The sequence below is a fragment of the Alligator mississippiensis genome, chromosome 4 (genome assembly GCF_030867095.1).
Source record: "Alligator mississippiensis isolate rAllMis1 chromosome 4, rAllMis1, whole genome shotgun sequence".
NCBI classification, from domain to species: domain Eukaryota; kingdom Metazoa; phylum Chordata; order Crocodylia; family Alligatoridae; genus Alligator; species Alligator mississippiensis.
Genome location: NC_081827.1, coordinates 61,354,095 through 61,366,483, shown reverse-complemented (window position 1 = coordinate 61,366,483; position 12,389 = coordinate 61,354,095). Strand labels below are relative to the sequence as shown.

Sequence of the window (12,389 nt, the reverse complement as noted above, 5' to 3'; positions counted from 1 at the left end):
GTGCCTCCTGAGTCTGGGGGGCACCAGTGGAGCACGACTGGAGGGGGGGGAACAACAGCCAGCTGGTTACGGGAGGAGGGTCCCCAGAGGCCGGTCGCCAAGTGTGCCGGTGGCACGGCGGAGGCAGAAGTACCAGCACTCCTGCATGCGGCAGAAATGCCGGCACTTCCGCCACCGACGTGCTGCCAGCAGGGCCAGTTTCAGGGGGACTCCAGCGCTCTCCGTGCCCCCTACCAGCCCAAGCGCTCGCTATCAGGGGGGAACACCAGTGCCGGGGGGTGCCCCCTACGTGCCGCCTATGACCGGACCTAGACCCCTGGCGGCCCTAGGCGAACTTTTGGCATCGGCCCCCCCTCACCAGAGATAATGCTAATAATCACCATCATCACCGTCCCCATTCCCGGGCCCCCTGTGTGTCCGCCCACGCCCGTGTGCTGCGGGCCCTGTCCAGGCTGGCTTTAGCGCTCAGACGCCGCGTCCCGTGAGGGGCCGGGGTGTGGCGGCAGGACCAGCCCGGGGGCTCCCGAGGCGTCCGGAGCGGCGCCCGCCGCCACCCAGCGCTCTGCCCTGCGCCCGCGCCGCGCCAGCCCAGATGTGCAGCGGCCCCCGCCGGCGGGCGGAGCAGGAGGAGGAGCGACGGCTGCACATGATCCCGCTCCGCCCCGCGAGCCAGCCGACCCCGATCCCGCGCCTCTCGCCGGCCGTCTGAGTGTGGCTAGCGCGGCGGGATCCGGCCCGACGCGGGGCGGGGAGAGAGGATAAAAGCTCCGGCTCCGCGGCTGCAGCCAGCATCTCCCCCGCAGCTGCTGCTGGAAGCGCCCCCAGCGGCTCCCTCCCTCCGCCGGGGAAGTTCCCGCGGGCCGGGAGCATGCGGGGCTGGAGCCTGCCCCTGCCATGGGCGAGCGGTCGCGGCTCCCCCGCCGGCGGGCGCCCGCACTGCCAGGTACTGCTGCCGGGGGCGCGGGGATCCGGGACGAGGGGACACCCGGGGGTGGCGGGTCCCCCAGAGGGAAGCCCCCCGCAGCGCCCGCCCCCGCGGACTGGGGCTCGGGCTAGAACTTCGCCTCTTCCCGGCCCCGTCGCGGCGCTGCGCGGGCCGGTCCCAGCGGGATCAAACCCGTTTGCTCGCCCAGGTGCCAGGAGACGTGGGTAGCGCCCGGGAGCCTGAAGGCAGGGTCGAGCCACCCCTTTATCGAGGGGGAAGCTTATTTCGTTAGCATGTAGAGCCGGCACGTAAGCTTTGAAGCCAAGTTCACTTCTGCAGGTGCAGCCAGGCAAGGAGAGGCGATGGAGGATCTTGGCCCTGACAGCACCTCTCCCTACCGCCTCCAGGCACTAGGATGGCAAAGGCCACTTGTGGAGGGAGGGTAGGAGCGATTTCTGCACCCATTCAGTCACGTTGAACGGGTCCACGGAGCTTGCGAAAGGCAAGGAGAAGCCCTAACCTGGTTCTTAAACTTTCCTCTGCAGCTGCCAAACGACTGTAGTGCTGCTGGTGGAAAGCAGCTAGCTTCGCAAGGGTTGTTGTTGAGTTTCATCCTAGTGCAGACCATTTTTTTTTTTCCTCCCTTGCAATTGCTGTGATAGCTGTAGGGGCTATGTTACAAGTAATTTTTTAGCACAATAGGATGACTGAAGTAGGATGCCCAGCACTTTTCTTCCTTAGCTCCTCTTGCTGGCATAGTACAAAGACAACTGACTATGTGCAATCCAGTTGTTGTCAAACTTTTGAACCTTGTCTGTTGTCCTTTTGATTTGCAGATCACTGTAAACCTTAGGTCCTTTGTGCAGCACTGCAGTCTAGGCAGATGTTCCTTGTGTTCTGTTTGTGCATTTAATCATCCTTTGCCTGTGTGAACTACTTAGCAAGTGCTGTTGTAGAGTTTCAGCCCACTTTTTCTAAATTGCCAGGGTTATTTTGAATCCTAGTCCTGTCTTCTGAAGTGTTGGCTACTCCCTTCCCCCTCCCAGCAAGGTAGTAGTGTTTATCTACAGATACTATCTCCCCCAGATCAGTAACTAAGAGAATGAACAGCAGGAAGCTCACCGATAGGGAGAACTAAAACCCCACTTTATACAGCATCCCAGTCCGGCACTGAAGGATTTGAATTCATTAAGTACAATTGAGTAAGCTGTGCACCCACCTTATAATAATTTCATATTAAGCAGAATTAATGTTGTAAAAGTCAAATGCCTTAAAGCCTAGGTATATTACATCTTCCCAAGTCCTTGACATCTTGCCATAGAAAGAAATCAGGTTGGTTAGTCAATGATTTGCAATAAATCCATTCTGGTGGTTACCTATCATTTTGTCAGCCAGATTACTATGGACTGTTCAATTGAACGGCAAGGGAGAAGCATCCAAGCTATTTGCTGTAGCTTGTGAACTGGCAGCAGTCTTCAGACCACAGTTTGGGAACATTATCCGTGAAGTGGTTCCTCCAGCTAACACCACCTTCCAGCCTATTAGATCCTGCAAGTTAAATGAGGCCTATCTGATCCAAAAACCTGTCTTAATGGATGCATCAAACTTTCATAAAAAGGAAAGGAGAAGATTTTTGTTTATGGTCCCCTGGTGGCTTGTTGCTGCCTGTGAATCATCATCCTCGTCATCAGGAATCCCTTGGATTAAGACCAATGGGCCAAATTCATTCCTAGTCACTCCACTGAGGTCAGATTCTCTGCCACATTACAGCCTCATTATCAGTCACTGCTAACAGGGTGGGTTTCCCCCACTTGGGGGAAGATTAGCTTGCTGTAAAAGAAAAACACAGGGGAGGCAAGGCACTTCACTCCACAGTAAGACTAGACAAGGAAAAGGTAAATGCCTAAAATGCTTTAGTCACACTACTGTAAAAAAAAAAACACACACACACACACACACTGGAGACAAGTGTAAACTAGTTATCCCATGGTAAGGAGGGTGTCTTTTCTTAGCAATGAAAAGAAGTTAAGTGGGCTCTGTAACATAACTATCACTTGCCATCTACTACTAGATCTTGCCACTAGGTATTGGGCTGAACTGGTTACCAGAACAGACTTCAAGATTTTTTGCTGCGAAGGCATACTCTTATCACTTCTGTCTGGGGAAGGGCACAAAAGGAAAGGTAGCTCTGCCTGAAGTCACAGATGGTCTGGAACGGGCTCCCAAGGGAGGTGGTGCTCTCCCCTACCCTGGGGGTCTTCAAGAGGAGGTTAGATGAGTATCTAGCTGGGGTCATCTAGACCCAGCACTCTTTCCTGCTTATGCAGGGGGTTGGACTCGATCTATTGAGGTCCCTTCCGACCCTAACATCTATGAATCTATGAATGGTGTCAGGTATATGAAGGCACTAGCCAGCTGTACTTCAGTAGTATTTCTCCTCCATCATGTTACTTGCTTGCAGGGATTAAGGACATGTGACTCCCAGATAATCCAGCTCCAGTCTGTCAGGAATACAGATGTCCACTGAAGACTAGATTCAGCGAATGCCTTTGGCCACCCTAAATCATTAAACACACTTAAATGAAACGGTTCGGGGTTGTTTTTTTGTTTGTTTAAATGAAATAAAAGCCTTAATGTGGAGCAAGAAATCTTCAGAGTCTCTTCAACTGCTCACCAAATACCATGCTAGCACAAACTGGAGGCATCTCTATAACCAATTTCCCTTCTTTTTATCCAAGTATATTTAGTATTTTTGTGGCTAGAACTTCTTATAAAGAAAAGAGCAGTTGGCCAAGATTAACCAAAGCATTTGGGGATATTCTTCAAGCAGATAGTTGTGGGTTGTTTAGAATAGTTTTCTAGCTGATGGGACAAGTCAGGTAGACATACAGGATTTCCCCAAATCAGAATGTATTGAACTAAGGTTTTTTTTGTTTTTGGTTTTTTGGTTTTTGGTTGTTTTTTTTTTTTTGAGAGTACATCTTGTTCATGAGGAAAGAGTTCAAATAGCATCCAAAAAGTAATTTAAAAGATGTTAAGCGCTTCCAGTTTCCCATTAACATTAGGAATTCATTTAATTAAAGTTCTCTCGAGACTCTGGGATGACTGAGCCTAGTTTGGGGGCTGTGCCCCTAATGACCAGTGCCCCTCTAGTATTAGGCTACTAGAAACAGGTAGTAAAGTTGCTCCTATTCGGTTAGGCTCAATACTAAACTTTCGCCTGGGGTACCCAAAAAAGGTTAACTGTGCCCTGATCCTCCTGTATCTGATCCAAGAAGCCATGGTACAATGCCCCTTAGCACTGCAGAAACTCCAGGTTAGATGGCTTCAACTGCTTTTCGGTAGGGAGGTACCTCCTGAACCGCAATATGCTTATACAACATAGCACCCAGGCTAGCTAATTATCTCTGCCTCTTAGCAGTGCATGAACATGGCATACTAAAGTGGCTTTGCCGAGCTGCAGAGCTAACTAGCTGGGGTACCGAGCTGTATGAACACAACATTATCCATGCCATATTACACCCAAATGGCAGAAATTAATATGTTTTTAGCAGAGTTCATTAGCTTCTTTATATCACCACACTGGTAGTCATAATAATCAGAACCAGAAGCAAGAATAAAAAGCTACTCTTAGAACACATCTGTGGAGCTACCAGGACAATGTTCCAAGTTGTTCCCTGAAAAGTAATTGGTCACTTTAATAACATCTAAATACAGGTGGGATTACAGCCCAGCTTGGATGAGAAGTCAGGGGAAGGAAGCTGGGGATCATAACCAGTTGGGGGCAGGTGAGAAAGCTGAGGCTATCCCACATACCCATCTCCATGCCTGCCCAGGAAACAAGGTGGGACTCTAGAAGTAGCAGGAAGCAAGAGGTAGAGAGACTGGGAGTGGCACAGGCAAGCTCGATTCTGGCATTTCCTACTTTTCAAGGATTCGATTTTTTTTTTTTTTTTTTTTTTTTTTTAAACCTGGTTACTGGTTTTCCAGTTGAACCTTTCATTGTGATTTCAGTAATTGCCCCACATAATCCAATCAGGATTTTAAAGTTCCATTTTTTCAAGTGTTGTGCAAATACACAGGGAGATGAAGCAGTTACCCTAAGGAGCTCCTGATCAAATTTAGTTTAATATGTTTAAAAGTCTAGTACAATATGGAAGATCCCAAACCACCCATGCAGTTTAAGTTCCTACATCCAACTCATTTTACAGGTCAGTAGAAGTGACTTGTGAAGTCTTGCTCAGGTGGGCAGCAGGGTGGCAAGGGGGAGCTGAGAGTCCGGTCAGGGAGACTCTTGGAGCCCTACCCCTAGCTTCCAGCTTTTAAAAAAGTTGCCGCCATACTGCCCAACTGGACAATAAGGGAAAGCCAGCAGGAGGCAGCCAAGCCCCCTGCTTCTTCCTAAGAGACAGGAACAGTTAGTGCTTTCCAGGGGGAGGGAAAGCCCACCCACCCAAACAAGCTATCCCTCATTTTCGTTTACTTACATCAGTAAAGTGATGAGGAAAGAGTAAAGCTGACAGTCATTATAAAATTCTCTAAGCAGGAAAGGTAGTTACAAACCAGCTTAAGTTGGAAGAGTAATAGCATGTTTATTTGTGATGGTCATTGACAAGACACAATGATAAGTAAGGGAAGGAGTATCATCAGTGCTCATACTTTGACCACACATTTTGTTGGCTCTTCATGGAGGGGTTAGATATCGTGTGTGCCTACAGCTGATGATCCATGTTTTATTATTTATAAAAGGATTGTCAGTGGGGGACCCCAGTCCTAGATGAAACTCCATTGTACAAATATTTAGTAAAATAATAGTGCCAACCCCAAAGACCTTACAGTTTAAAACGAGAGAAACAACAAGCGACTGTAACAGGCTTTGCCTCCAGGGATGCTGCTGCACCTCCTAGGGGCTATATTATGCCAGTTCTCCTACCCTGGCTTCCCTAATCTAGCCTTTAGATACAGCTACCCCTTGCTTAACATTGTACTTAGGTTCTTGAGAAATGTGACTTTAAGCAAAATGATGTTAAGCAAATCAAATTTCCCCATAAGAATTAATGTAAGATATGGGGGGGTTAGGTTCCAGGGAGACTTTTTTTGCCAGACAAGATATTATCTACTTATACTGTAGTAGTTTTAAATACTTTTAAACTAGCAATACAGGTATAAGTTTTAAATTACTTATACAGTCACAACGAGTTAGAAACATTCAGGGAATACTTATACTGACACAGTGTAAACAACAGTGGCTGCCACACTGAAGCAGGAGCTTTGCTTAGCTTACATCACAAAGTAGCTACCTACTAGCAGGCAGCGGGCAAACGGTATTATAACTGAACATTGTGCAGCTTTGAACAAGTATGTTCACCAATAGATCAGTAGTGTAATAATGAAACAATGTTAACCCAGGCAACATTAAGTGAGGAGTTGCTGTACCTGGATTTCAGTTTTTGCTACCTTGCCCTATTTTTCTCATTGTTAGGCTGCCACTCAGCCCATCCTCACACTTTAGCTTGAGCAGGTCCTTTACCAATCCCAGTCAGGCTGCCTTTCAGGGTGCCTACCCCTCCTGGCACTTGTTTAGGTACTAGTCCCTGCCACAGGGCTCCAGGCTCTTGGAATGCAGTACCCAAACTGCAAGGTGCTTTACTGGCATCCTCTGTAACAGAATTGTTCCTCACTGTACCCTTCATGGCCTCCTTCCCCCTTTCACCACCCAAAACTTCACAGTTTTAACAGAAACAAAACGCATAATTTACCTCCCTGTATGCTGCTCCTGAAGAGACTCCTTTGGTTTGTGAGGATCCAAGCCAAACTAAAGCTTGGACCCTGGGCTCAGACTTATGTGGCCCTTGCTCCTCCCTTTCCCCCCCCCCCCCCCCTTCCATTCACCTGACCTGGCTTGCTGTTTGTAAGGGCCAGGTGCTGCTTATTCAGCAACCCACTGTTGTACTGCCTGCAATCTGTAGACTGGATCCTACAGCCCATTTACCTGTGCTACTTGCACCTGCAGCTAGTCTCCTTGCAAGCTGCACTTGCTCTGTCAACATAAAGGGGTTCTTTAGCCCTTTGCTGGTAGCTTACTTTCTGCTACCCTGTTCTTACTTCCTCTAAATAATGGGGGCCCCTGTTGCAGTTGCTATAACAATGCAGGAAATGAGGCCCTGTTTTGACTGCTTCCCCACCAAGCCCACAAATAATACAGAGAAACAAGCACCACCTACTCACTTCTGCTCCACCTGTGCCAAAACTCAGCAGTTAAGGAGCATAAAAATGCTGGGGGGGGGGGGTTCTTGGACATGTCCCCCTTTTAAGCAGTCTACACTGCTGAGAGGGTGGGAGCAAGTGGTGGGGTTTGGTTCTCCGAATCCATGGCTTAGTTAGGAAGTGGTTACGACACAGCCTTTGACAATTACAGCCAATATTTAGAGCAGTAGTCACAGTAAGCTAGGTGCCTACTTCCTTTTCTAACCAATCTCCTGAGGGGAAAAAAACCCCCAAAACAAAACAAAAAACAGGAGAGTATGGATGAGAGGAGAAAGTGACAGTTAAAGAAGGTCACATCAAGCTCAGTTTGTGCATACTTCTTTACTAAACAGACACTTACATTTTACCTAATACACTTTTGTGGCAAAAGTGAGAGGGCTTCTTTCTGCTTTTGTTTTTAAGGAAGGACTTGAATAAATCCAGAGAGCTGGCTTGGTATACAGGTTTTTAAAGAGCTTGCCAGGCAGGGAAGGATGCATGAAGAAATCTAGGAGAAGATAAAGTGGGACCAAGGTTCCTGCCATCCATGACCTATTTGAGTTGTCTAAAATGCAGAAGACTAGTTAAGAACATCCTAAACCTTACAGAGATCACAGATGTGGCTTGATCTTTGGAAGGTTTGCTGGCAGCCCTGGACATTTTTACTGCTGAAAAAGATCAGGACGGAGCCAAGTTCTCTTCTGTACACAGGTCTGGCTCCAGTGAAATCAGTGGGTCTATTCACTGAATAAATGCCCCATAATTCCTATCAGGCTTCATCACAAAAACGTCACACTATAGCTACATGCTCTCTAAAAATACTAGCTCAAAACATCAGTAAATACAATACACTTGAAAACCATATATTGATCATTTTCAAATGTATGTCCATACTTCATTTTACCATCAATCAAGAATATTAAATGTTTCTTATTAAACCATATATATAACATTATTGTGGAACAGTAATTAGTATATTAGCTGATGACATTCATGATAGAAAAAAATCTTAGTTCTGAAGTCAGGATTGCAAAAGTCAATCAGTGAATGGGTGAGAGTTGAGGTTACTGTTTTGTGATTAAATATACTCTACTTTGGATTTAAGAACAATAGTAGGCTTTGTTCTTTGTTGTCCCATGAAGTCACTTGCACTTGTATGAGGTGGTGCATGCATTTCCAAAATGGTGGTACCTCTTTCTCTCTCTGAACATGTTCGATTGAATGCAGAAAGTATGAGACAATGAGGAATTGCATCCAATCTTCTTGTTTATCATAGACTAGAGAGTGGAATTTATACCACAGTCCTGTGTAAGGATCAATGTGGAACCACACTAGTACCAAAATACCTGTGAGATTGTGCCTCTCAAAAGGATGAGGCACACTGCTCGCCAAACATCTTCTCCACACATTCTTTCTGATTTCAAAGTGGGAATAGGACAAGTAGTCCCTACCCATTCTGGAAAGCAAAGATTAGTAATGTGAACAGCCTCTACTCATCTGTGCAAGGTCAAGAAGCCTTCTCTTTGTTAGATGAAGTTATATTCCAGTCTAATATGGACAATAAGATGTAATTTACTTGCTTCGTGATACTTAGATTGTGTAAATGATATGAACTGTTCTCATTTAGCAACTATAGCAGGCTTTAGAAACCATAAGAGTCGTATCCTCTGAGAATCTGTTTTTGTATTTGTTGTTATAGTAGTCCCTTGTGAAACGGAGTGGAAAGGGACAGAAACTGCCCTGCTAAATTGCAAGCATCTTCTTCAAAGTCTGGAGGCCCTAAAACATATCAATTAAATGTAAGGTTGGGTTTAGTGGAGGTGGGGAGGGGGGGGTTGTTGCTGTTCATTGTTGTTTTGTTTTTAAAAAGGGCAAAACATTGCATTTTCCCCTAATCAAGTTCTGGAAAAAAACTGTATAGACTAAAACTTAAAAAATAATAACCAGCGCCAGATGCCTGACTGGAAAATTTCAGCCTGAGCTGTTTGTTTAGCACAGAGATAAGAATCCGAAAGCAATTTTGCAGTGCAGTACCATATTCTCTTCAATAATAAACATTTCTAAAACCAAATATTAATTCTAAAATGGCCTGCATCTTTCATTTGATGTTTTTAAAAAGAGCTCTTATGCACCATAGAGATTACATCCTTTTAAATGTCTTTGTTTGATCTTTTTTTTTTTTCCTCCTTAAATTGAGGGATAGAACATTTGGGTGCTGCTCAACTTCAAGAATATCATGTAGTTGAAGAAATACAGTACAAGTTTCACTTTAGCTTATAAAAAGCAACAAATAGCATCCCTCTGACATTTAAACCTACATCGTCAGTTAGACATTTCTCTGTTTGGAAGTATGTGGCATTTCCTGACTGGGAACAAATAAGTCTAAAATTGCTCCCCAGAAGACAATGAGCACATCCATGTCAAGTGAGCAACTTCTCTTCCCCATATCAGAAGTTGCACCTTTGGCCACGGCTGGGAATAATGCAGTAACTAATGGATAACAGAACAGTGCTTCAAAAATGTCATACTTGCCTTAATTTCAGTCCTGCTCCATAGAAAGCCATTTCTGACTCTGCTCTTGGCTGTAATAAATTTGAGTTCTTTCATCCAGTTGGTAGGGGGGGGTTTGCTGGGTTTTTGGTTTGTTTTTTGTTGGGGGGTTTTTTGGAAGGGAGCACAAAATGTAATGTCAGTAATGTTAAGTTTTGCACTCATCTGCAAATTTCCACAAGGATGCAAAACAGTTGAAAAATCATGTCCTAAAAATAATTAGATTTAAAAACTAACCATGTGAAATGGAAAGGATTAATTCATTAAACAATGGCTGTATTTATTCAAAGCATTTGCATAAGAAACCACCCAGGTACAAATCTTAAATATTAATATTCTGTACTTCTGTATTCCTCTTTTCAACAGTGATTAATGAAAGGGAAATCACATGTATAAACTGTGGCAAGGAGAACTGGGAGACCCCTAAGAGAGAGCCATAATGTCTTTAACCTGCCAGACAATATCTACTTGGCTTGGATTTCTTAAACTGAACTGCAAAGGACTGGCATGCCTCTTGGTTTTTACAGTAAGCGTATGTGGCAGTGCCTCTGGGATGTGTCCTACAGCCTGCATCTGTGCTAGTGACATTGTAAGCTGCACCAATAAGAACCTCTCTAAGGTGCCAGGAACTCTCTACAAATGCATAAAAAGACTGGATCTGAGTTACAACAGAATTGGATTCTTGGAACCTGAATGGGTCCCAATGCTATTTGACAAACTGAACTCTTTAATAATTAATCATAATAGTATTAGCAGTATTGTCACTGGAAGTTTTTCAACAACTCCCAATTTAAAGTACTTAGACTTGTCATCCAACAACTTGAAGACGCTGAACAGCCCTGTATTTCAAGAGCTGAGAGTACTGGAAGTCCTTTTGCTTTACAACAATCAGATAACACAGATTGATTCTTCAGCCTTTGGAGGATTGTACAAATTGCAGAAACTGTACTTGAGTTATAACTTGGTCTCACACTTCCCTTTGGACTTGTATCTTGGAAAACACAAACTTTCAGAACTTGTGTTACTAGACATTTCCTATAATCGCATCCAGTCGATACCCATTCAACGTTTAAGTTTAGTGCTGGCCAAACAACTTAGTGGCATCTATCTTCATGGCAACCCATTCTACTGTGATTGCACACTATACTCCATGCTAATATTTTGGTATCATAGACGCTTCAACTCTGTGATGGATTTCAAAAATGAATATGCCTGCATGTTACGTTCTGACCTAAAAGGCTCCAATAAACTGCCTTTATTGCACGATAACTTTTTGAATTGTTCCGAAAGCACCATCAATGGCTCTTTCCATGCCTTTGGCTTTATTCATGATGCCCAAGTTGGTGACAGGTTAATTGTACACTGTGACAGCAGAATTAGTGAGGCAGGCACACATTTTGTCTGGGTTAGGCCAGACAATAGACTACTGGAGCCAGATAGAGAGATTGACAATTTTAAGGTGTTTCACAATGGGAGTCTGGAGATAGTGGATGCTCAGTTGGAAGACTCTGGGTTGTATTCATGCATTGCAATAAATAAGAGAAGACTGTTAAATGAAACCATAGAGGTCAGAATAAATGTAAGCAATTTCACACTAAACCGCTCCCATACTCATGAAGCATTTAATACTGCTTTCACCACCCTTGCTGCCTGTGTCGCCAGTATTATTTTAGTGTTACTTTATCTATATCTGACCCCTTGCCCTTGTCGGTGTAAGGCAAAAAGGAGAAAAAGGAAACTGAACCAAAGCAGTGCCCATTCATCCATACTAAATTCTACCCCATCTCAGGATTTCCCAGCTGATGAGAAGAAGTCCAGCAGTGGTAAAAGAGTGGTGTTCCTTGAGCCTGTGAATGAGCCAAAACAGGGACAGAATGGGAAAGTAAGGCTGTTTCCTAATGAGAATATCATTGCAGAGAGCATCTTGAAAACTACCCGATCAAAATCCGATTCAGATTCTGTCAATTCCGTGTTCTCGGATACACCTTTCATGCCGTCGACTTAGTTTTCTGCCTGTATTTGTATTGTGCAGTTAAATTTCTTAATACTTCGCCTGCTTGTAGCAACCTTCAGGAAAAAAAAAACAACAAATAAAATGAGGAAAAAATGTTTAGAAAAACCTGCAGTGTCAGTCATTGAGAACAGCTTCCTTTCCACAAATACACAGTAACAACATCTTACTCCAGGAAAGCAAACTGGGTACCATCAAAGATTTTATCTATACTACAGAGTTAACAGAGTCTTCTACCCCAACTGCGCACACAGTCCTGTCACCCACGGTTACAGTTGCTTTCATCCCAAACCGGCTGACTCACCTGCTTTTATTCAGGCAGTCTCCATCCCTTCACAGCAGAAAGGACATAGGCTAATGCACTTGGTTGCTGGTAGTCCTTTTGGGGACATGTGGGGAACAGTAGGAAAGCAGTGGAGGTCTGGCAAGTTCTCTTAGAATTTGCTAGGAAAGAATCACAATGTAGCTCAGGTTAAAGCAGAACACAAGAAACATAGGATACATTTCATAAGTCTTAGATGAGCACAGCTTCAGTGAGGATACCACAGCTCAAAATGACACTGTGCAGTGTCTGCTTAGTCAAACTAAGGTACCTTGGGTGTTCAGACCTGGGTACTAATCATTCAAGTTCACTACAGTTAGAATATACCCAAACTT

The 12,389-nt window shown here is 44.8% G+C and overlaps 1 protein-coding gene across 2 annotated transcripts; it reads left to right on the top strand.

The window, feature by feature from the left end:
- Positions 1 to 672: 672 nt before the first annotated feature.
- On the top strand, positions 673 to 11,840 carry AMIGO2 (adhesion molecule with Ig like domain 2). 2 transcript variants are annotated; one of them, XM_019492884.2, is made up of 3 exons: positions 673 to 943; positions 8,871 to 8,970; positions 10,088 to 11,840. In XM_019492884.2, the coding sequence occupies exon 3, from the start codon at positions 10,161 to 10,163 to the stop codon at positions 11,724 to 11,726; it is 1,566 nt and encodes a 521-aa protein (XP_019348429.1). In that variant the 5' UTR covers positions 673 to 943; positions 8,871 to 8,970; positions 10,088 to 10,160; the 3' UTR covers positions 11,727 to 11,840. The 2 variants fall into 2 exon arrangements, with proteins under 2 accessions (XP_019348429.1, XP_006268721.1); XM_006268659.4 differs by lacking the exon at positions 8,871 to 8,970.
- The last annotated feature ends 549 nt before the right edge of the window (positions 11,841 to 12,389 follow it).